At 44.8% G+C, this 26,024-nt stretch overlaps 2 protein-coding genes across 3 annotated transcripts in view; both read left to right on the top strand.

Annotated features, from left to right (window-relative positions):
• Positions 1-6,531, top strand: part of DCAF17 (DDB1 and CUL4 associated factor 17) — a 33,585-nt gene extending 27,054 nt beyond the window's left edge. For both annotated transcript variants that reach the window (XM_083154825.1, XM_083154826.1), the window contains exons 13-15: positions 300-383; positions 4,324-4,479; positions 6,195-6,531. In XM_083154825.1, coding sequence (XP_083010951.1) covers positions 300-383; positions 4,324-4,479; positions 6,195-6,308 — 354 coding nt within the window. In that variant the 3' untranslated portion in view covers positions 6,309-6,531. The remainder of the gene's footprint in view (positions 1-299; positions 384-4,323; positions 4,480-6,194) is intronic.
• A 5,070-nt stretch (positions 6,532-11,601) lies between these two features.
• The window catches only part of CYBRD1 (cytochrome b reductase 1), a 32,674-nt gene continuing 18,251 nt past the window's right edge, over positions 11,602-26,024 (top strand). Inside the window, exon 1 of the mRNA XM_083154824.1 lies at positions 11,602-11,901. Coding sequence (XP_083010950.1) covers positions 11,664-11,901 — 238 coding nt within the window. The 5' untranslated portion in view covers positions 11,602-11,663. The remainder of the gene's footprint in view (positions 11,902-26,024) is intronic.

Below are 26,024 nucleotides of genomic sequence, written 5' to 3'. Positions count from 1 at the left end.
GGAGGCACAAAATGATGGGAGGAGTCTGAAGTAACAGACAATTCAACTGGTTTATTAGACTCCTTGAATCAGAGTAAGATTAGATAAATCATCAGCCTGGTGGTCAGCAATATGGAGTCGCGACCCCATGCTGAGAAGGTCAGGACCCACTTTGGGGTCATGAACCACAGTTTGGGAACCGCTAGTATAAGCAATCAGAAATGGCAAATAATAAGTGTACTACGTAGTTATTATAGTGTTAATAATGTACAATACAAAACATGGTTTTGATATGGTATGTGCTTATATTTGCTTTGTAGGTGAATAATCTGGTGACTGTGACCGCATCTGGCAGGAGGGTGAAAAGGCGGTATGATAAACTGGATGATGATCCGGAACAAGAGGTATAATTGCGTCAATAGGAAGCAGCTAAGCCTACACTTAGGGGTGTACGTTTTTTTAAACTAGTCATAAGAAATGGACTTTGCTATTCAATTGTGGCTGTTTTGTAGACATTTTTTGCCGATGCTGTTTCACTTTTTTAAAAGTCAAACCGGTCTAAAAAAAAGTCACTAATGGACACAATTTTCACAAAACCACATGGATCGGGGAACATTTCAGGAGCCTCCTGTCACATAATTATGCCATTTGTAGTAGAAGGTGTCTAATATTTCCATTCAAATAGTATTGGATTTATCTACAATCCAGCTGAGGCTGATCAGCTTTTCCGCAGTAGGGCTATTGCTACCCTTGTTATAAACGTTTTTCAGAAGGGAATTAGGGGGGGGGGGGGGTGTTCTATTCAGTGCCGGATTTTTTGACAGTAGAACAAACAGTGTTTTTTGAAGGTTGAATATTTAATTCAACCTATTCAATTACAGTGACAATTTTTCAACAGTCGAAAAATCAAGACCTCTTAAAAAACGCATTGGAACTAAGCTCTGGTGTGTAATTTGGCTGTGCCCCATCACCCACCCCCCTGCATGCAAACATACACATCCAGCATGTGACCCCTTAGACCCACTAGTTGTGGCCCTGAACAGACGCAACAGGCCTGTGGTATTTACACTATGTCACAGTATGTTGCATTGAATTTATGGTGTTAATGCCAAATCCTGACCCTACCGTCTGCATAATGCTGCAGGAATCAACATTCATTAGACCAGGTAACACTTCCCAATCTTCAGCTACCAAGTTCTGCGCTCACTGTAGCCACAGAATCATGGGACATACGATCTAATGCATTGTTATTTGTGTTACTATCACCCTCCTGTTAGCGTAAACGTGGATGGGTCTCATTAACAAGGTGTTTTTAGCATTGCGTTCTTTAATATCCTTCTAATCTCTACCATCTACTTGTTACTTGCTCATACAGCTGTCCGCTTATAGGGTTTGGTAAGTGTTTGACGGAAACAGATGGCATCATAAAAGATGTAATATTCATGAACGATTGTTTCACACAGTAGCAGAGTAATGGAGCCCATGGCCGTGCATGTAAGCAAGAGGAATACTGGTATAGTATATAATGAATGGGTGATAACTGCAGGGCTAGGAAGAAGAGCTTTGCTGGAGAAGCTATGAGGATAAATATATTGGCCTGCCAGTGGCCAGGGGTGCGGGGCCTTGTGCCAGTTACCAACATTCTCTTACAAAGGGGGAAATTTACTAAGATGGGAGTTCTTTTTCAAATGGGATGTTGCTATGGGCAACCAATCAGAATCTACTTCTTGTTAATACCCCTTTCAGACCGGTGACCCAGCAATTACCCGGGATTTTGCCGGCTGCAGTCTGACCCTCCTTAACACGGGCTAAGACCCGGGTTGACCTATTCAGACAGAAGAAACACCTGTGTTATTCAGCAAATTACCGGGTTGAAATTTTATTTGGTGCTCAGTGTAAAAGGGGTATTTTTTTAGCACCTTCTAGAAGATAATAGATAGTATTGGATTGGTTGCTCCATAGTTAACATCCCATGTGAAATAGAACTTAGTCAATTTCCCCCTAAGTCCTGCACATTGGGCACCTTGCAGGCTGTTACATTTAGCCTGTCATCTGTGATCATTGATGGGCTGTTCTGCTGAAATACAGAGAGAGTAGAAAAAACACTGGTTCCGACAGTCGGAATCCCGGACCGTTTTCGTTCATCCGACAGTTCTGACTGTCGAGTGTCGGAAAGTCCATTGATTTGGGAAACCGGCCGTGAATTCCACACTGGTGAATTCCAAATCTGTGGCTGTTTCCAACAAAACAGATCCGACTTTTAACAAAGTCGGCTCTGACACCCTTCAATGCTGTCGTTAATGGCAGCATTGAATAGGTAGAGAAAAGGTTGTTCTTCCCCTCAAAAATAGGGGAAGGTGGGCGTCTACAGTTGGGGTGCTGGGCCAGCTACTCACAAAAGGGGAGAGTCAATTCCCAATCAATTTGTAGAAGAGAAAAAAGAAAAGGGGTGGAGCGCTAGTACAATAATAATCAAATATTTAACCTTAAAATAATATTCTATAAGTTTGAGTAGGTTTACAATAGTGTATAACAATATTTATTTAAAAAAATATATAAATAAAAAATGGTACATTTAATATTTATGAAACAGTAGGGGAGATGCAATATATAAAATTGAATCTAGATGATTCTAATGATTTTTAAGAACAGTGGAGGGCAGTGGGGAAAAAAAATAAATTGAAAATAAATAATGATATACTTAGTGCAGTCCTGCTTGTTCCTAATTATGCTCCCTTGTTGACTAGTAGCCCACAAATATAGGATCCATACCAATGACGCGTTTCGTCGTCTGCTGACAACTTTTTCAAAGGTAACTTAAAAGCCACTGAATTGGTTAGTGCCGAAATTTCCCCTGTCGGGAAATATCGCCACACATTGTCCAGTGACTGCACCAGTCTAGGGGCTTCCAATAATCTGCTAAAGAACCAGGAAACGTCATGTGTCCACCCCTAAATACTCGCTTCCTGTCAATCAAACTGTGACCGCTATGCTTACGGTTATATATTTTGAATCTGCCTATAAGCATGTGCAATGCGAAGGATGCACAGCCGTTTGATAATGAACTGGATTGAGATTTCTCTAAATAGCAATCTATTCTCAATCAGGCCCAATGTACGCAAAGGTTGTTCTATGCACAAAAGTAATAAGTATAGTTACCTTTGCTAGGTCTTTATAAAAGATAAATGTTTTTGTATTTAGACTTGGGGGTACTTCTTTACTTTCACGGCGCCAGCATGGCGCCGTGCGTCTGAGTCCCCTTGCGGGGCTCGCTTCGCTCGCCCACGCTGTGGGCACGGTGGCTCGCTACGCTCGCCACGCTATTTAAAATCAACTCCATGCCACAATGGATAGTGGAGGTAATGAACTATCCATGTTGGCATGGCGTTAAGTTCCTTTATTTTACATAGTTTGTGGCGAGCGTAGAAGCCGGAAGTAGCACGGCGCCATGCTGGCGCCGTGAAAGTAAAGAAGTACCGACTTGGGTTTTGTCCCCAAGATACCTCACTATGGTGTGCAATGCAATATTCCAGGCCACAAGCATGTCGGATATAGGAGATTTGAAACCGTTTTATGTTTTTACAAGCAAAACTACAGACCGCCAGAGAATATAGAGAAAAATATCAGGAGCGCAAAAACCTGACATAACAAGATGATTATCGTGTAGACGTAATATAATAATAATCCCAATGCTAGGACACGGGCTGTAGTGTTTGGCATTATATGTAAACTTGTCATTACATTATTTTATGATGGTATCTGTGCCAGTTCATCTTACATTCATAATTCTTCTCTAGCAAGTTCCATATTTTCCATGATAATTAACTCTTATGTTAAATAAGCTTTCTTGGTTAAGTAACCTGATGATGGTACTCTTCTAAAACCATTGCGTATGTTTGTTAATGTTACTAGGGCTATATCCTATTTTATTAATCTGCATCCAGCCCCCACCTCCTTCTGTGGGGTTCTCTCCTCATGCTTTCTCAGAGCAGCAGGGCCACAGCACCTAGTGGGGAGTGGGGACCTCTGTTGGCCAGCCTGGGTAATTAATGCTGAGCATCACTGGGAGGAGGAATCCTACCCATCACTATACATAACATCCGACTCCTCGTTGGATTCAATCAAAACCTTGCTATCATTCTAACTCTGCATGATATTTTCCTGTGCTCAGCATTTATAAGACTGTAGCATATTGTAAGCTTTGGGATGCAGCTAAATAAAGCAAACGGAGAGTGTTGTGGCAGAGGGAACGCTACTGAAATTCTTGTTTGAGGAATGGAAACATGGTTAGAAAATACGTTTGGGAAGTGTCCATCCATTTACCATTGTAACTTTCCACGCCAGACGTTCAAGGCCGTAGTGTACGAAGATGAGTTGGATCTGCTGACGGTGGTGGCTGTGACTCAGATCGATGTCCAAGGACGGGCGCATGTTGATCTGCACTGCAACGACACCGGGAGAATCCTGAAGAAGATCACATTGCAGGAATCTTGGGATGTGGTAAGAAATATAATGTGTCTGCTTCCAAGTTGCCAACCATCAAACAGCTGCCTATGAGCTGTAGGATCCACTGGGTTCTGACCAGACGGAGGCAGTTGCCCCACTGTGATGGCAGTCTAAGAACCTGTAATAATGTGCTGCTGCTGTTACCAGATGGTCAGTGACCGCACCATGCACATGATCCATTTCATCTGGTTCCTGGACACTTAATTGTTCCATACATAGTGGTGTAGTAACAGTACAATGGGTGCAGGATGTGCAATACACACAGGCCTCTGGTCAGTGGGTTCCCTGCGTCACACACCCTGCAGCCAGAACAGAGCCCGCTGTGACAGAAACAAGGACAACTGTTAAGAGGTATCATCTGGGTGAGGGGAATATATAACAAATCACACAAACTCCTGTCCCAAAGCCAGTGAGGAAATTGTAGCTGCGATGGTCTTGGATTTTTCTGGAAGACAACGATAAGAAAATCAAACAAGCAGTACTGTCAAAAAGTGAGATTAAAGGCCTGACGCGAGCAGCAGCGTTTCTCAGCAGTCGCCCATCTGCAAGTATCGCTACTGACTTCTTACCTTGGGCCAGATTCTCTAAGCTTCAAAAGTGATAAAATGGAGAGTGATAAACAGCCAGCCAATCAGCTCCTGCCTGACATTTTTCAAACACAGTCTGTGACATGGCAGGTAGGAGCTGATTGGCTGGCTGTTTATCACTCTCCATTTTATCACTTTTGAAGCTTAGAGAATCTGGCCCCTTGTCCTTACACGTTCACCCAACATAGCTCGGGTTCAGATGCCTACGTTGAGCACCCATGCCGATTTGGGATGGCCACCATCGCTCAGGTTTTCCCAACTTAGCACAAGATCTATGGCAGGTGCAGTTTCTCACTCTGAGTGGGATCTTCTAAGCTTGTATATGGGAATGCTGCCACCTGCATTGACACGCCAACGACACTCGCACAGTGAATGGACTATTTTAAACTTCATTTCTATTGACCACCCTCACATTTCCACCACCCCCCCACCTTTTTGTGTGTACGCTCAGGGTAACACATGTGTAGTAGAACATTTTCACATTTTTTGAGCATGTGCAGTGGAAAATTATTTATCCACTACTTAAACTTCGGCATTGAGTCCTACAACTTAGAAGCCATCCGCTCCATTTGAGCATCTTGAGTTTGTGGAGCTTGCTGATATGCTGGAGCGTATCCATACCTCATAGGCTTGCTGGCAGTCATGTCCCCCATAGTGGATGTCGGATCACGTAGTTGCACCCCTTGTAAAAATCTGTTCCTTGTAACCCCACTAGGGGTCTCGTTCCTGCTCTGCTAGATGTTGTTAGGTTTTACACTCTCTTTACAGCTTTGTTAATTAAAGATATTGGGCTCTGGTGGAGATGGGAGGGCTTAGTGGCGTTTGTTTAATTTTTGGTTATTTATTTAGTGCTCAACCATTTAACCTAGACTAACAGAGTCCCCCAGATGGATTATGAGGAAGGAGTTTTCGATAGAACACATTAAGTACTTTTTTGTATAATCCATGTGTCATTTTTTGTATCTTTTGAATTTTTTGTTTGCGCGGATAATAGGTGCTATTCCATTGATTAGTGTGAGTTCAGTATAGTGTCTATCATTTAATAAAATATATGTTGTAAGCATCAGCAACTGCTCAGTACCAGCTGCAGAGTAATGTGCTGCCACCGCCTCTCTCTTGCAGACTCACAGCCACGCCTTAGTGTTTGACCGCGACACCCTCATACACATAGAGGAGAGGCCCAACCGCAACTTCTCCTGCTACGTTTATAAGATGCACTGCGGTTCAGAGGAGTGAGGCGCGAGCTCCTGTTCTCCTGCTACGTTTATAAGATGCACTGTGGTTCAGAGGAGTGAGGCGCGAGCTCCTGATGTTTTGTATCAATAATGTTTATTTACCTACACATGTTTTGTACCATCTGTTTTTAACAGCAATAAATATATTTTTTTGAAACAAAGTGTTTATTTTAATGACTAACTTCAACTTCATTAGGCTGTACCCAAAGCTATGTGTATTGTCAGATGGTGGCCATTCTAGCACACTGCATCTTCCAACACCAGTGCTGTTCTGCTACCCTGCCTGAGGTATTGCGCTCTGCTGTGGTACTCTAGCACAGGTCTGGTCTGTATTTCAGAACTTGCAGACCAGACTTGTGCTACAAGCACCACAGCATAGAGTGACACCCCAGGCAGGTAAGCGGAACTGCACGGGTTTTGAAAGATGCAGGGGTGCTAGAATGAACACTATCTGCAAGGTTCTAAAGTTATTGATGGGATAAACAATGGCCTCCCTACTGTATGACTGCCACCATCTGAATCTGGATGATGTCCTTTAAAAAAAGAATATTGCTAAAAATCCACTCCCACCCCAAAAGTTTACCGGTAGCATAATTGGCTTCTGAAAAAATGAACTCTAGCATATAGATGTGTGTACATGTGGTAGGATAATATAGATTGTAAGCCCCACCCAGACAGGGACTGATATGATTGGCTAAAATATTCTCTGTAAAGTGTTGCTGAATAGGTTTGCCGGCACCAATATTGGTAAATCTGGCAGCATTGCATCCCCCATAGAAACCTATGGGGGATGCTGCAGCATGAGGGACAGCAGTATCTGAGATTCCTGCTGCAGTCCCTTCTACTTGGGGATTACTTAATATTTTTGGCTGATCATTTTCGAGAAATTATCTGCAAATAGTGAATAATGAGTAGGTCCCTAAGAGAGGTACAGGGCTGCCAACAGGGGGGTGCTATGGGGACAACTGTCCCAGGCCTGGCCGCTCTAACAGAGTGTAGGGCCTGGGCAGCAGCCTGCCAGCACCCCCATTCACTGCAGCCACCTGTGCCCACGGGTCATCTGGCCGCCATCCCCCACTACACAGCAGCGGGCTGCGGGTCCTTTCCAGCCCACAACACATACACAGTCCCCAGGCCCGGCCGGTACTGCCTGCTGCCTGGGGACGTACACAGGCAGTGCAGCGGGCAGCAGGAATGCTGGGAGTCTGCACAGTAAGCCCCCACCACGCAATGATGTCACACCAAGTGCTCCAGATGGAGAAGGAGGCCGAGCCTGAGGAGCCGTGCCGCCACCGCCACCATCCTGACTGGGCCTCTATATAAAGGTATTCTCATCTTAATACACTGAAGGAGAGGGGGGTGGGGTTTTGTCAGTCCCGGGCCCCACAATTTCTGATGGCAGCCCTGGAGAGGTATAGAAGTTATAAATGACCTTTGTAGGACTTTACGCCACCATTGCTCTGTTCTTGGATTCTTTTCTTTTTTCCAATTTTTTAGAACTGTTAAGGATCAACTTATGATACAGCACAAACTCTAATGGGCTTGCTTGGACAAATCTTGTGTATTAGAACCAATGCATTTCTGACTAATGTACTTATGCTTATTGTCTGACTGGGATGCTAAGGGCCCACCAAACCAGAGGATAGCGACTGCAGGCTGCCTTGATAAAGACCACGGACGTGGTCGAAACGCGTCGGCCTACAAAAGGACCCCGGTGACCCACCATCAGAAGCAAGGACAGGAGGAAATTGACGCCGCTTGTGGACTTCTGCAGAGTTCCAGGAACGGCGCTTAGCCGCACATTTTGCCTATACAGAGAACCGAGTCCACCTTGAGTTCTCAACAAGATCTGGTAATTGTGTTGACTTTCTTTTCTCCTTGTTGAAGCCACTGGGTGGATCATCTTTTAAAGTGGTTTATGCCTATGTAGAGAACTCACTGTTAGTTCTCATCCTATATGGTAATTGCAACTACTACAAGGACCGTGTTGATGTTTTTTAACCCATGTGTATAATATTGTATTAAACTGTTTTACGCTATGGTTGTTATATCCTTCTCTCTCTTTTATGGCACTAAATTGAGAGATCTGAAGAAGAGATCAGATTGGGATCACCTGATTTGAGATAAGCTATTCAGAAAAAATTTGCTTTTACTTTGCACATATGAAAGTGTGGTGCGCATAAGTGTGGAAGATATCACCTCTATTTCACGGGGTCATATATCTACCTACCTGTGAATACCCTGGCGTGACTGCCTATCCTTACCCTATGCAAGCAGTGACTGTGCAATCTGCAGTTTAGCCTGTACTGTATATTATACAGTAAATTAACTGTAGGAATGTGAGTCTACTGCCAGATCTTCCCTACCAGAACTCTTCTGTCAGCATTGGCTGTACACTGCTACTGTAGGAAAACTGAAGGAACTTGCTTTCTGTCACTTTTTAATACATTAACATTCTTTGTATTAACTTTTATTCATATAATGCCAGCATGCACTGTACCACTTGACAATTGGTGCCAAACATGGTCATAAATCAAGACTGGGCGATAACATGCAAACATGACATTTTAAGCAAACCGTTTCTGTATAATAAGCAGTTTGGATGAAAACTGCGCCCATAGTTCTTTCATAACTGCTCCATTTTCACATCTGTTTCGTGTCTTTAGCCTTCACTTTGCATTAATCAGTTGCATCATCCACAAGTATTTGAGAGGAACCTCTTTTGAATAAAATTATTTCAAGCTTGTGTTTTATAACCTGCGGTGATGTTACAGGACGTATTCTACAATGAAATGTGGGGCGAAATCTGTTTTGTGTTTGTTTTTTATGAGTCCTCTGGAGAACCAACCCCTGTGTGATAGAGATACTGTGGCGATCTATAATGTGTTACACAATGATCTAGCAGCACTGATGTAATATCACACGCACATAACTTCCTGCATGGAATGTTCACTGTTTTTTACTAAAGACATTTCCATCCATAAATTAGCCATCCACTGCCACTGGTGGAAGTATGGGAGACTGGTGTGGTATGGGGCTTTGACAGTGGGGATCCTGACTGCCGGTGCTCCGACAGGGGGGGGGGGGGGGGGGGGGGGGGCGAGCGCAAAGAAGCCAGTAAAAAAGAGCTACATAATGGGGTAAGGTGCAATGAGGGAGATTGGCCCCTGATGAAGACTGGTAGGACCCAGTTGAAACAGCTGTCGGGACCGCTGTTATAACTCTTGTACTTATGGAATAAACCACATCTTTTTTCTTCACTACTCGTGTGCCGGTTTGGACTCCTTCCGCAGTGGGGGGGTAAGTGTACTATATATATATATATATATATATATATATATATATATATATATATATATATATATATATATATATATATATATATATATATATATATATATACCAACTAGGTTGGTCCTGACGAAGCTCCCCAGCGAAGCGTGCGCTGACCAAACACCTCGTTTGACCCCCTGTTCCCTTCCCCAAACATGAATGTATTTTGATCTGTTTAGATAGGGCTGATTCCGAAATTGGTGCACCGCACTCTGAAGCGGCTGAACCTGAGGCGCGGCACTTGACGTCCGTGACCGCGACCTCTGCGCTCAGCCATCCAGGCGCATACCCGGCTGCATTCTCTCCCCGGCATTGCAGCCTCTACCATAGTCACAAGCGGCTAATAGATTTTGCATGACAGACTGATACCGCGAGACAGACTACAGTCTGCTCCGGAGTCCGTCACATAGCAACAGTGTAGCGGGTGAATAGACCGCAGCCTCACACTGTAACTACAGCCAGTGACCAAGCAACATTTAAACTGCAATTTACGTATCTCTGATAAGATATTAAGTCAGAATTACTGACAAATAGATACACTGTGTGTCAACCAATGACTGTGCCATTTGCTTCAGAGAACGCATGTGTGTCCACCAATGCCCACATGTGTTAAACAGACCAACAAATGTGTGAAATCATATACTTACCTGTAAATTTCACTTGAAATAAATAAAGACACAATACGGAAGGTACACGTGACAGTGGGGTCTCACGTTGTAGGGATAGTTATATCCCGCTTTTAAATACATGTTTGTGTATGTATGTGTAAAATTGTGTGTTTTTATTTCGCTCTTTTTTAGAAATATGAATTAAAAGCTAAATTTTACTTATATATTTTTTCCTTCTGGTGCGCCACACAGAGACATTCTTCTCTCTATCCACGATATTCTGAGTATTCAATCCACGCCACTATTTCCGACAGGTGAAATAGTGGTGGGCACCTATTCCATTCTGTCTTGACCGACAACATTAAAGAGGCAGATCGACAGATCACGTTTTGCTGAGAATGGGCGTGGATTGTCGCAATCAGGGCCGGATCTCGACAATTCACGGCTGTTTACGCGGACACGCCCCCTTTTCACCGCACAGTCTAAGCCAATCAGCGGCCGGCCTATCTTTTGAATTGTCAAATTCTGCTCCCGCTGACCGCAGTGTCCGCTCACACATCGTTTTCTGGACACTGCAGACTGCCCGCTCCGCCGCTGCCCCCTCAGCCCCCGGGTACTTCACGCTAACCGGATTCTACGCTGCCCAGGTACCACCTTGCCTCCCCCTGTATCTGTCCCTCACTCAGGCCGTGGCGGCACCTATGGAGCTTCCCTTGAGCCAGCCTTGCTGTCGGCACCGCTGATGCCTGTCATTGTGACAGGCAAAATCATCAGTAACCGGCAGCTGCACACAACACCAATCATAAAGCTGGGTGTGCTATGCTGGCCTCCCATTCATCGACCAGTATCTCCCAATACATTTCACAATCTCTGCGGCTCAATCTGTGCTGCGACTCTATGTGAACACACCATGGGCCAGATGTACTAAGCCTGGAAAAGTGATAAAGTGGAGAGTGAAAATCAACCACCCAGTCAGCTGATAACTGACATTTTTTCAATTACAGCCGTAGAATCTGACTGGCTGGCACATTATCACCATTTTAACATTTTTCAGTGGGGCACGTGCCCCTACGTACACTCTGCAACTGGTTTTGTTTTTTTAACTGTATGCTTGGGTCATCTGAAGTACTTTTGTGTGTGTGAAGTAATATCCCCATATCAGATGATAAAAAGGATTAGATTACTAACTGCATTTCTCTTTCTGGGTTTCTATACTGATACAATAATTGTAGTGAGGCATAGAGGTTGTGGGACCACAGCCAGAATGAAGTTGGACAACACATTCTTCCTCTGTTATTTTAACAGCGTAAATCCTCCCAGGGAGTGACCCTCCACTGTTCACTCTCCTCCTTTCCCCCATCACATCAGGGGAGGGAAGGAGGTGTGAGCCCGCTGTGAGCTGGGCTGGCAGCTTTATGCAAGCACTGCACACAGTCAGTTTAGTAGCAGAGCATGGGCTGCTGAAGATGGAAGGTTACAAAACTTTTCTGGTGTTGCTCGTGTCTTCCCTGCTGCTGGGACTGATTCTAATCACCTTTGCTTTTGTCTGGATTTTTGTCTATGCTGAAGGACTTGCCTGGGATGGCAGCAATTCTGAATTTAACTGGCATCCGTTATTAATGATCACAGGATTCATCTTCATAGAAGGCATTGGTATGTTTTGTTTTACGTTGTGTAACTGAAAGAATATTATGTACATTGGGCCTAATTTGGGGTTAGGAGAATAGCGACATAACTGTGCACCGGGGAAGACTATGGGTCGTATTCAATGCTGCTGGCAAGGGGGTTAAACGGTGGGGATCGCCGAAAACAAGCGTCTCTCGCCGTTTAACCCCCGTGCCAACCACCCACCCTAGTCTACGTTCCGGGGGAATTCCCACTGTCAGATGACGGCGAGGATTCCCCCCAAACATCGAGGCTTGTGGCTAATGCAGGGAGCCCACTGCATTTAGCCTCGAGCCTCGCTGTTTTAGCGGCCGCATATGGTGTTTCCCCGTCGCTACAAACACCTAGCGAGGGGGAAACAGCGTGTGCAGGGGGGGTTCAGTTGACTACAGACCCTGCGAGCTGTGACAGCGAGCAATCAACACTGTTCGCTGTCACAGCTCGCAAAAAACATTGAATACACCCCCCATGCTGCAATGCAAGGGTTACGATGTATATATTGCAGGGTAAACACGGTCTGCTTTTGCATGTAGCCCATAAATGCTTGACCGCTTTATTTGCACTTAGTTCTGAGTCTGGGCACATCCCACCTAAATCTACATCTCTCTACTACACATTACAAATCTGCCCCATCTGCAGCGCAGCATAGTTGTACCAAGGTGCAGTTATTTGCATTTGTTTGCTTTACTCCCAACTCAGAATCAGCACCCGTATTATTAACTACCAGACAATTTAAGTTTTCATAAGGGCCCTGCATCTTATGACCTGGCCTGTAGCTGGCAAAGCATTGTGGGACTTGCGGTTCCATGGCAGTTGCAGATCTGCAGTATAAAATACAGAGGGACATTTTGGTGCAGATTCTACGCATATCATTTAATATGGCACTGCACACGTGTGTGTGTGGTGAGTGTGGTCGCAATAATATTTTAGTCACAAAGTGAGTGACAGGAAGTCAGCTTTTTGGAGTGGTAACGCGGAGTGGTCAGGCAAACGCAGGTGTGTCATGGCCGTTCAGATGGCGTTTCTGGATGTACATACATTAGCAGCTGGTATCTCACTCGCTACTGGAGAGGCCTGTGTGCCCTGGGAGATCAGCTCAGCCTGCGCAACTTCAGAGGCACTCAGGCTCTGCGTGGAGTCTCAGTGATGTTAGCGATGTTTCTGCAATCATGTGGTGCCGAACACAAATATTGTAATCTCATTGGGTGCTGTTTGGCACAGGTCAGCTTCTACCTATATTACCATATAGTCATAATTACGTAGGGCAAATCATTGCAACACTAGTAGAAGGAACAACAGCATCTGAATGACTCTCGCCATGAGGAATGTCTAGTGCGAAAACAGACGTTTTATATTCCCATTCCATCAATACTTCCAGTCCCTTATACTCTGCACAGAGTGCCTGTTGTTAGTCAGCACCACAATCAACATCTGGCAGGAAATTGGAACTGTGGGGGTTTCATATAGTTAGACTCTGTTTACTCCAGCATTCATTCAGAAGCTGTAGGCTGTACACTGACAATATTTTGGGTGAGATGTACTAAGCCTTGAAAAGTTATACAACGGAGAGTGATAAACCACCAACAAAACAGCCTCTAACTGTATTTTTTTAAACACAGGCTGTGGGTGACAGTTGGGAGCTGATTGGCTGGCACTTTATTACTCTACATTTTATCACTTTTGAAGCTTAGTACATCTGGTCCCTGTGTCCTGTGAAAGTCTACAAAGGAAACAAATCTTTTTTCCTATAAAATCTATTTATTTGTAGTATATGTGTTTATTAATATTATTATCATGTATTGTTATGGCGCCATAAGTGTTCTGCAGTGCCTAACAATACATAAATGAGCAAAACATAGGAAAATAAATTGCAGTACTAGGCATTTTAGGACAAGCACATGGTGAATAAAGACAGTTCCATCCAGGGACTGGACACTGAAGCAACTGTTAGGGTGGCAGAGATATATATATATTATAAAGGTCGAGAAATTGGCCCAAATCGGGTGTGTTTGTCTCCCCACTCGGGTCCGATGCAGGGTCCCATGCACAAGACCTGAGCCGGAGGTCGGACCTGCTGCCCATATGGCCTCTGACTCAGCCCCCAGGGGGAACGGGGTTGCATGCGATACATCGCATGTAAAAGGACCACATGCGATCATGCCGCTCAGGAGGGCACATCACAGTAGTGTATGGCCACCTTAAGAAACCCACACAAGGAGAGAGGGCCCTGCCCATGAGCGCTTACATTCATTGTTTTAACTAGTTACCAGCCCATCAAAATGAAGGAACAACATAATTGTAATGACAGCGCCGGCGGCTGTGCACACTAAACGGATCAACACTTGAATTGCTCCTTTGGGCACCATCTAGTGGCAGCCGGCGCACAAATCACTTAAATCCCCCCATAGAGGTGAGGGAGCAGCGTTAGCCTGATTATTATAGGATGATTTGATGTCAAAATCTATTACCTGTTCTAAACTGCACTATGGGTGAGATTTAATAGGATGAGATATTCAGAAAGAGAGATTTGGGAAGAAATCTCCAGTTTTGTTTAAAGCGGCAATCATTTACACTTCAAAATCAAACTGGTTTTGCAGTGTAAGTGGTTCCCGCTTTAAAAAAACTGGAGATTTCTTACCAAATCTCTCACTTTTTGAATCTCTCATCCTATTAAATCTCACCCTATATTTGCATTAAGCATAGCTGCCCATCTGACTCGTTCATATCAGATTTTACTATATTTACATTTTTTACCCACTTATATTTTCATTTGCAGTAATGTGAGTCTATTAATTATTCATAAAATTACTTTATTAAAATGAATTAATTTTGCTAAGGTTGGTGCAGTTGAACAGTAAGAAGTGAAATAGGAGAAGTAGACTGACATTTCACAATCCGGCATCCTGATTGTCTGTGTTTAGTGAGCTTTGGAAGCCTAGTTAGGCTGCACTGCGTGGATTCCGGATGAACTCCGACTTTTTTTTTAAAGGGCGCTCATTTACAAGGCATTGTTTTGCCTTTTAAGTAATAGCCCCATTAAAAACATCCGAGTTTGTCATACATCCTGCACCATATATTTGTTAGGGATGGTTGCATGATTTATCACGTTTTTGCATGGAATAGATCCCTACACTTTCCATAAGCATATTGCATTTATAAACACTAGGTGATAAATTTAATAGGATGAGAGATTTGGTGAGAAATCTCCAGGTTTTTTAAAGCGCCAATCATTTACACTGCAAAACCAGTTTGATTTTACAGTGTAAATGATTGCCGCTTTAAAAAACCTGGAGATTTCTCACCAAATCTCTCACTTTCTTTTTTTTTATTTTTTTTTATCTCTTTATTTATAAACACCATAGGAACGTTTGAAAATGAAAACATTGCGATACAGTGTGCATATATGTTGCTGTAACAATAAAATAGTATAAAAACCGATACATTTCTGTATGCATAGTCATAAAAATAAGGATCAAACTTATAACCATATCCATTGGTGTATTTTTTTTTTTTTTAAACAGTAAAGGGGGGGGGGGGGGGGGAATCTCTCACTTTCTGAATCTCTCAACCTATTAAATTTCCCCCTAGGGGTCAAATGTAATAGGGTGTGAGAATCAGAAAGTGTGAGATTTTGGGAGACTTTTCCCTGTATTTTTTTTAAAGCGGCAATCAATTACATGGCCACTATCAACCTGGTTTTACAGTGTAAATGATTGCCGCTTTAAAATGAACGGCTCTTGCAATAAGAGCTTTTTTATTTGCAATAATAGGACATTCGGGTCAAAAGACAGTGAAAAACCCCATGTTGACCTTTGCTTGTGTCGACCTAATGACATGTTGACCTCGACCCATGTCAGCCTTTCTGCAAGTTGACCTAACTGTTGTAGACCTAATGATCCATACCCGGTTGAATAACCCCATGTCGACCTTTTGACTGTCGACCTTCCCCATGTTGACCTAATGCCTGTGTCAACCTAATGACACTGTCTACCTAAGCCCATGTTGACCTTTTCAGGTGTTGATTTAGGCTCATGTCGACCTTTAGTAGTCGACCTAATGCATGTTAACCTTACTGGTGTCGACATAACGGGCGTATAGGTTTGTGACCCAGAGTCCTATCTGCCCATGTGAGTGAAGGGGGGGGGGGGGTGCTTGAAGAGATCCGGTTGGATCCCTCTCAGGGGGAAAAGGCAATAGAATCCCACAGGCTTCTATTGGGCAATGCTATCTAAAAATAGCATTGCCCACCCCATCCAAGTCCCAAAATCTAACGCATCTATGGCTTAGTGCATATGAAGTAACTAGACAAACCTCCGCAAAAGGCAGGTTCAAAGGTTTGGACGCATTTTCCTGCCCATAGTGTTTACTTAAAACTTAATAGAAAAAAATGGGTCTTTTTTGGATGATCTTTTCTATGCACCTTGGGTATTTGGGCTATATTGACTAAAGTATGGGTTTTTTACACATATGTCCACAGACAGCCCTTGCTAGTGCATCTGCTAGTGCAGTGGTTCTCAAACTCGGTCCTCAAGGATCCCCAGCAGTGCATGTTTTCCAGGTCACCCGGCAGGTGCACAGGTGCACTCATTAGTCACTGCCATATTTTAACTAACTAACATAACTAACATATGCGACTAGCATCACAATGCGTTGACAGAGGCCCCCCGCAATACCTGTGATGTGGTGTGCGGGGGGTCTCCATCACCTCCCCGGGCGCCTCCTCCTCCCCTCACACTGGGAAGCCTAAGCAGGCTGTCATCGGTGCCTCCTCCTCCCCCCTGCAGCCGTAAGGATGTCCGGCTGCGTTGCTAGGGGGAGGAGGAGTTTACCTTTCGGGTCCAGGAGGACCTGGAGGAAGGTAAGCCAGGGGAGGGGGGATGGCATCTGCGGTGGAGGTGGCGGGTTGCGTCAATAGAAGCCCATAGGCTTCTATAGGGTATCGCCATCTAAAGGTGGCGATACCCTGCCCGGCGATGACGGGGTGGCCGGGTTTCAGTACATTTGAAAATGTGGTAAACCCCGAAAACAGGGGGTTTACTGCATTTTTACGTTTAGTACATCCCGCCCTAAATATTTGTCCATGTTGTCCTGACTAAAATTGACTAAGGGAAAATGCTGTATTATTTTCCTCAGGACACCACATTTTTCAATGGATTGATTTTTATACAGTTATATCCATCCTCTCTGGCTTCGTAATAACTGTGTCATGAGAATCACTTAGGGCGGGATGTTCTTACATCCGCAGCCCAACTCTGCCCCCCTTCGCCACCCATCGCATACATAATTATCGCATATGCTCTAACATATGCGATAATTATGGCAAAGGACAGCTCTTGCGGTAAGAGCTGTCCTTTGCGGTGAGTCAGCGGGTCCTGGCGGCTCCCCCTTCCCTCCCTTACCCGGCACTGCTGCGCCGGGTTCTCCTCCTCCCTGCACCCTGAAGAGAATCATAGTGCAGGGAGGAGGAGGTCACAGGTCCGGGCAGCACAGATCTGTGCTGCCCGAACACAGGTGAGGGGGGGTCAGTGGCAGTGGCGTAGCTACGTTTTGGGCGCCCCCCCCGCCGTTAGGGGGGGGGGGCGCGTAGCCGCCCCACCAAGCACCCCTACCCCGCCGCCCATGCAAACCCCCCCTCAATCCCCCACAGTGACAGCCTTACCTATCGCTCTGGTCCCGGTGGCTCCGTTCTTCTGCTGAGGACCACCAGAAAATGGCCGCCCCCATACAGCAGACAGTTTCAGGAAACTCTGCGCTATATGGGGGCGGCCATTTTGTGGTGGTCCTCAGCAGAAGAACGGAGCCGCCGGGACCAGCGCGATAGGTAAGTCTGCAGGGGATTGAGGGGGGTTTAACTATAGCACCGCAGCCCCCGGCGCCCCCACATGCACAGCGCCCCCCCGCGGTGGCGGGGGCTGCGGTGCTATAGTTACGCCGCTGGTCAATGGGGGGCAGCAGGGGTTGGTGTGGGACAGCAGTGGGTGGCGTTAGAAGCCCATAGGCTTCTATGGGGCCTCACCAGATTTTTCCAAAATGCGAAACCCCGATCACAGAGTTTTTACCCCATTTTTAGTATAGAGAATCTCCCCCAAAGTCAGTTAATGCAGCTAGCTTATTAGTTACCTTTAGCTAGATAGCTATATATTATAATATACATCCTTACGGCTTCATTTTATTTTGCATTAGACTAGTATTGTACTACTTACTTGTATCAGGCAGGCTGTATTTTTCTTTAATTATTTAAATTAAAAAATTGAATTAAACAAAAAAAACAATTGTATATTTGCAGAAAATAAATGACCCGCTCTATAGGAAATATCATTTGTGTCGCACTTGTTTGATACCTAGATTACTAAACACATAGGAGGTATTCAATCCCAGTCGAGCGTGTAATTTTGTCGAGCTTTTTAATTTGTTCGTTGTGCTCGCTTGTCGAGATGACCAATATTCGAATTGTCGAGCATATTCTGGTGAGATTTCTCAGGATATTTTCATCTGCCTATTTAACGTGGATTATTGATTAGGTGCTCGACTGCTTCAAGTCAGTTTCTCTCCTTTTTTAACTTGCCTCTTTCAGGAGTCGTGATAGGGTACTTTTGATTTACAAATCTGCCCCATAAGCATTTTCGTTCCTAAACCACAAGATTATTTGTTTATGCAACTCAGCTGAATACTTTCATTCCATGGTTTACTGATTAAAATGTTGTGTAATTGCAATGCATACTGTACTTCAGATTTCCAAACTTTGTTGCCGGAGCATCTATTTCAGCAGCCTTCTATAAGTAATATGCTTGAGGATTACCCGATATTATGAAACAGCTTATGAACAGTGTAGTTGTCTAATGAAGGGCACAGTACATATGTATCTCTAGAATAGCTTAAATTCCTTTTACCCCTTATAAATTTCAACGCTATTGTAATGGGGGATACATACCTCCCAACATTCCCGTCCCAGTTTTTTGGCCGGCGTGTCCCGTGGCGAGGGGAGGGGCCAGCCTGAAGGAATAGATGCTGTGCACATGCGCACAGCGTCTATTCAGCGATAAGGAGGGCCAAAAGGGGTGTAGCCCAGAGGTGGCATAATTTGCATTGGCACATCCCTCATTTGCATAGGCCAAGCCCCCTTTTCGGCACTGTGAGCGTCTGCGTCGCATGATAGTCCCGCATCATATATTACAGAAGTTGGGAGGTATGGGGATATACTATTTAACTACTGTACTGTACAGTTTATATGGCCTTATGGCTTTAAATTGGGCTTTTTTTTTATTTTTTTTTATTGCAAAGAATGAAATACAATACTAAAAGGTATCATTGAGTAACAGTGTACAATGCTTACATTTTTCAATGAATAAGTTTAACTAAAATAACAAAGCATGTAAGAGATAAGTTGTCTAAATGTATGATCAGATATTTATTATATATAACAGATCTTATATACAGTAAACAATCTTTAATAAACAGGAGTACAGATAAAAACTCCAATGTGTCTGTCTTTCTTTTTCGCTTCCTCGTTCCACTCCAAATGGTGTTTTCTAACTTTATACTTTCCTTTGAAATGTTGTCTGTCTAGATTTTTACTGCATGTGTATTTTGTATACATTTTTTAAGCTATGCATTTATGAGGCAATGTGGATGGACCAGTCACCTCACTTAGGTCCCTTGTATCCAAGCAGGGTCAGATAATCCCATGATGCTTTTTTTGTTGTTGCCATATTTTGTTTACTTCACCCACAATGCAATGGGTTTATAAAGTATCTGTCAAGGCGGGAAGGCGAGATCGGCACGCCTACAGCTCGCCTCATTGGTCAAATATCGACAGGAGGAGTCACTGATGATTTAAACTTTGAATAGGTGGAAACTCGAATTGTCGAGTTGCATTTTGGCTGTCGAGCAAAACGAAAAATGCAAAACGACTATTCGGACTACTTCTGGTGGTATAGAATACCCCCCTTAGTGAAAGGTATACAAAATATTTGAGGGAATGATAGAGAAATGATCTTCAGCAAAAATCCATTACAGTATTGCTAAACGGCAAATCTATGACTAAATAAATGGGTACTTATGTAGTAACTGGGCTGCCGATTTTGAAATCGGGTCCATCGCATCGCATCGCAGCCGACCATATCGCATGCGATGCGATGCGATGGACCCGATTTTTCCATAGGATTCAATGTTAAAATGGACTGAGTCCATTTTAACATGGAATTCAATGGGAAAAGGGGTCCTTTTCATACCCCTACTATCCAAGTGGGCATGGAGTTGGATATAAACCTGTGGCGAGCCACCGAGCCCGAAGCGTGGCGAGCGTAGCGAGCCCCGCGAGAGGACACAGAATACCGTTCGCTCGCCACGCTTTGGGGGGTATGAAAAGGACCCCTTTTTCCCATTGAATTCCATGTTAAAATGGACTCAGTCCATTTTAACATTGAATCCTATGGAAAAATCGGGTCATCGCATCGCATGCGATATGGTCGGATGCGATGCGATATCGCATGGCATCTGATTGTATGCCTTAAGTTGTATGCCTTAAGTCAAAAAATCGGCAGCCCAGTTACTACATAAGTACCAATAAATGACTAAAATTAGAAGAAAATGTGACATTTAATTTTGTAAAACTTCAGGAAAGTGACTAATACCCCTTTCACACTAGAAGCAAATTACCGGGTTAAAGCTTTTCAACCCGGGAATTTGCTGAAAAACCCTGATCTTGACCAGGATGTGCCGAGATTTAAGACCTGTGTTGACCCTTTCACACCACAGAAAAACCCGAGTTTTTCAGCAAATTCCCAGGTTGAAATGCTTTAACCCTGTAATTTGCGGGTGGTGTCAATTAGGGTCAGGTTGCACCTGGCAAAATGACCCGGCACTCAAAAATGTTGGGTAATTGCCGGGGGGTCGGTGTGAAAGGGCTACTAGAAAAACTAAATTGAAAATCCCTGAAGAACAAATTGGACAAATTAAGACAGAAATGAAAAGGTTAAAAGCGTAATCTAATGAAGAATGTATTCTGAAGGATTGTTGAATCCAATTATAGACAATGGATATTGTAGATATAATAACAGGCACTGACACATGAAGTACGCTTATATCCTGCTTCCATGGTAAGTAAACACATAAGAAGAAATGAACCTTCTCAATCAGTGCAGTCACTATGTACAGTAGTTCATGCTCACCTGCAATTACATGTCAGACTGACCGTTTCTCATCTGAAGTTAATAGTTCCCGTATTTACAGCACGTTTCATACCAAATTAATTAAATGGATTGAGCTTTTATATAGTTAGTAGGGAAAACTGTAAATGACATAATACAGTATGCACAATATAAATGGCCAAACCACGGCAGAAACCCCTATGTACCTGTAATCTCCCATGTAGGTATGTTGCCAAGATAACCATTTGTTGCTTATAATTATCAGGTTCTGCAATGCATCCTTCTAGTTGTCAGATTGTTAGTATGGCTGTTGAAAGAGAGGGCCTTATTCTAGTTCACTCTTAGAGGCAAATTCCTTCTCAGATGGACAAAACCATGTGCACTGCAGGGGGGCAGATGTAACAGGTGCAGATAGATTTAGATATGGGTGAGTTATTTTGTTTCTGTGCAGGGTAAATACTGACTGCTTTATTTCTACACTGCAATATAGATCTCACATTGAAGAAAAACCCCACCCAAATCTAACTCTCTCTGCACATGTCATATCTGCCCCCCTGCAGTGCACATGGTTTTGTCCATCTGAGAAGGAATTTGCCCCTAAGAGTGAACTAGAATAAGGCCCAGAGTTCGTTCTGCACATTCGCATATGTGCAGGGAGGCTGTGCGGATGCCTGGTGACTTGCATAGCCCACAGTCGACATTGACACAGTTTGAAGTGCACTGCATCCCCTCGCACGCTTCACTCGCAATGCTTCGGGCACTATTTTATTCTCCCACCACGCCCTAGTGGATGGTAGGGCATGAAATACCACCTGTCTGCTCAATAAACGGTGAAAAAACACGTCAACCTTTTGACTGTCGACCTAGACCATGTCGACCTAATTCTTGTGTCAACCTAATGATCTGTCGACCTAGATCCATGTCGACCTTGTTGCCTGTCGACCTAGCGGTGTCGACCCAATGCTTGTCATCCTAGTTGTTGTAGACCCAGGGCTGGCAACAGAAATCTTGGGGCCCGGTACACTGATATCTCTGGGGGCACCCCAACCGCACACCCAGCCCTTGATTACATTGAATGTGTTTTTATTATTAGAGAAATATGAAGAATGAATATTCACTATGCAATATAATAGGGCAGATGGGAGGGAGCAGCGTTGTGCATCGTATGGTTCACTGTGCTGCGTGATGTTATTTAATGCACTATTTATTTATTATTTATTAACAGTTTCTTATATAGCGCAGCATATTCCGTTGCGCTTTAAAAAGGAGACAGTGATACAACAAACAGGGTATTTACAGACAGTCAAAGGTAGGAGGGCCCTGCTCGCAAGCTTACAATCTATAGGGAAATACAGTAGGCATTGATACACAAGGACAGATATTCTTTATAAAGTCATAAAGTCCACCAGAATGCAAAGGTTCCTGGTGTGCTGTAAGATACGGTGACCCAGCAGTTTGGCCAGGGGTCAGGAGGATGGAAAATGTGAAATAGAGAGTGGATATGTGAGGACTGTACAGTGGGGATGTGATTGGATAGGAGAGGATATGTGAGGACTGTACAGTGGGGATGTGATTAGATAGGACAGAGGATATGTGTGGTCTGTATAGTGGGGATGTGATTGGATAGGACAGAGGATATGTGTGGTCTGTACAGTGGGGATGTGATTGGATAGGAGAGGATATGTGTGGTCTGTACAGTGGGGATGTGATTGGATAGGACAGAGGATATGTGTGGTCTGTACAGTGGGGATGTGATTGGATAGGACAGAGGATATGTGTGGTCTGTACAGTGGGGATGTGATTGGATAGGAGAGGATATGTGTGGCCTGTACAGTGGGGATGTGATTGGATAGGACAGAGGATATGTGTGGTCTGTACAGTGGGGATGTGATTGGATAGGACAGAGGATATGTGTGGCCTGTACAGTGGGGATGTGATTGGATAGGACAGAGGATATGTGTGGCCTGTACAGTGGGGATGTGATTGGATAGGACAGAGGATATGTGTGGTCTGTACAGTGGGGATGTGATTGGATAGGACAGAGGATATGTGTGGTCTGTACAGTGGGGATGTGATTGGATAGGACAGAGGATATGTGTGGCCTGTACAGTGGGGATGTGATTGGATAGGACAGAGGATATGTGTGGTCTGTACAGTGGGGATGTGATTGGATAGGACAGAGGATATGTGTGGTCTGTACAGTGGGGATGTGATTGGATAGGACAGAGGATATGTGTGGTCTGTACAGTGGGGATGTGATTGGATAGGACAGAGGATATGTGTGGTCTGTACAGTGGGGATGTGATTGGATAGGACAGAGGATATGTGTGGCCTGTACAGTGGGGATGTGATTGGATAGTACAGAGGATATGTGTGGTCTGTACAGTGGGGATGTGATTGGATAGGACAGAGGATATGTGTGGTCTGTACAGTGGGGATGTGATTGGATAGGAGAGGATATGTGTGGCCTGTACAGTGGGGATGTGATTGGATAGGACAGAGGATATATGTGTTCTGTACAGTGGGGATGTGATTGGATAGGACAGAGGATATGTGTGGCCTGTACAGTGGGGGTGTGATTGGATAGGACAGAGGATATCTGTGGTCTGTACAGTGGGGATGTGATTGGATAGGAGAGGATATGTGTGGTCTGTACAGTGGGGATGTGATTGGATAGGACAGAGGATATGTGTGGTCTGTACAGTGGGGATGTGATTGGATAGGACAGAGGATATGTGTGGTCTGTACAGTGGGGATGTGATTGGATAAGAGAGGATATGTGTGGTCTGTACAGTGGGGATGTGATTGGATAGGACAGAGGATATGTGTGGCCTGTACAGTGGGGATGTGATTGGATAGGACAGAGGATATGTGTGGCCTGTACAGTGGGGATGTGATTGGATAGGACAGAGGATATGTGTGGTCTGTACAGTGGGGATGTGATTGGATAGGACAGAGGATATGTGTGGTCTGTACAGTGGGGATGTGATTGGATAGGACAGAGGATATGTGTGGTCTGTACAGTGGGGATGTGATTGGATAGGAGAGGATATATGTGTTCTGTACAGTGGGGATGTGATTGGATAGGACAGAGGATATGTGTGGCCTGTACAGTGGGGATGTGATTGGATAGGACAGAGGATATCTGTGGTCTGTACAGTGGGGATGTGATTGGATAGGAGAGGATATGTGTGGTCTGTACAGTGGGGATGTGATTGGATAGGACAGAGGATATGTGTGGTCTGTACAGTGGGGATGTGATTGGATAGGACAGAGGATATGTGTGGTCTGTACAGTGGGGATGTGATTGGATAAGAGAGGATATGTGTGGTCTGTACAGTGGGGATGTGATTGGATAGGACAGAGGATATGTGTGGCCTGTACAGTGGGGATGTGATTGGATAGGACAGAGGATATGTGTGGCCTGTACAGTGGGGATGTGATTGGATAGGACAGAGGATATGTGTGGTCTGTACAGTGGGGATGTGATTGGATAGGACCCAGGATATGTGTGGTCTGTACAGTGGGGATGTGATTGGATAGGACAGAGGATATGTGTGGTCTGTACAGTGGGGATGTGATTAGATAGGAATGGTATATGAAGGTTATAGCCGGGCAGCTGACGGTACTGAGGGGGGTTACTGGATTGGGGTCTGTGTGTTTCCGTCCTGGAACCCAGGTGGGAAGGCAGCACCTTTATAAACCATTGCTAGGGCTGCACTACCACAGCCATGTTTACAGCCCCTCAGAGCCTTGGGGGCCCGCACAAGGTTGGGGCCCAGTACGAGTGTCCCCTCTGACCCCCCCCCCCCCCCCCCCCGTCGCCTGCCCTGGCGATGCGATGCGATTTCACTACGCCTGCGTACTTAGGCACCCTGCAAAGTACCTCTATTTTGAATATATATGTGAACACAAACTATCAAATAAGGAGGCACATTAAACATACTTGCTGAAATGTATCCCCTCTGAGACATTCCAAAGGGAAGAAGCAGGTGGGAGGTATATAGAGCATGGTGTCTCCAATCAGGGCTGCCACTAGGAATTTTGGGGCCCGAGACTGATTTCCAGTCCGGGCTCCTCCAGACTCCCCCCACTCCATTCACTTACCGCCCGACTCCTGCTCCCTTATCCCCTCCTGCTGAACGCAGCAGGTCCTGCTTCTTCAATGCAGGACGCCTGCGGCCAATTAAAATGCAGCACCGGCTGGTGAACCAATCAGAGCTTGTGTACCGGCAGCCACTCTGATTGGCAAACAAGCTCTGATTGGCTCAAAAGCCGGTGCGGCATTTTAATTGGCAGCCGGCGTCCTGCACTGAAGGAGCCTGTACTTTGTTCAGTGCACCGAGCACAGCGCAGGCAGTACAGTGGAGAAAGTCGGGGGGGGGGGGGGGTACAAAATTAGCTGGCCGGGCCTCTCAAGAGGCCGGGGTCCAGGACAGCTGTACCCACAGTACCCCCCTATTAGCGGCCTCGAATAGCGTCATCAACAGCCCTTTCCTCAGCTAAATGCTGAGATTAGTGAAGTCCCTAGTGAAGTGGGTGGGATTTAAGAGAACTCACCAAACTGTGGGTGTCTCCTGGAGATTCCAACATGGATGTATTTTACATATTTTTGCACAGTCGCTTTGTACAAAGATGCAACAGCGTCAGCATACAGTATGTGTCCACCTCTGAATCAGTCCCACTGTGGGGAACCCATGGGTACTTGTGTATTATCTGGGTGCACAATTTTTTCATTGCATGCCACTACTTAAGGCAGTGGCGTAACTATAAATTTTGCTCCCCCCAGCCAAAAAAGTTTCTGCCCCCCCCCCCCCTTAAACATTACGTCACACATCATAATGCCCCTTGCACTATATGCCACATGCTGTCATTAACCTTACACTATACTCCACACACCTAAGTCACAATGGCCGGAATTTAATGCCGCCTGAGTTCAGTGCGGTGCGAGATGTCTGCTGA

The sequence above is a fragment of the Crinia signifera genome, chromosome 7 (genome assembly GCF_055691185.1).
Source record: "Crinia signifera chromosome 7, ASM5569118v1, whole genome shotgun sequence".
Classification (NCBI taxonomy): Eukaryota; Metazoa; Chordata; class Amphibia; order Anura; family Myobatrachidae; genus Crinia; species Crinia signifera.
Note: the sequence above shows the minus strand (reverse complement) of the source record. Positions and strands in the feature narration are given on the sequence as shown.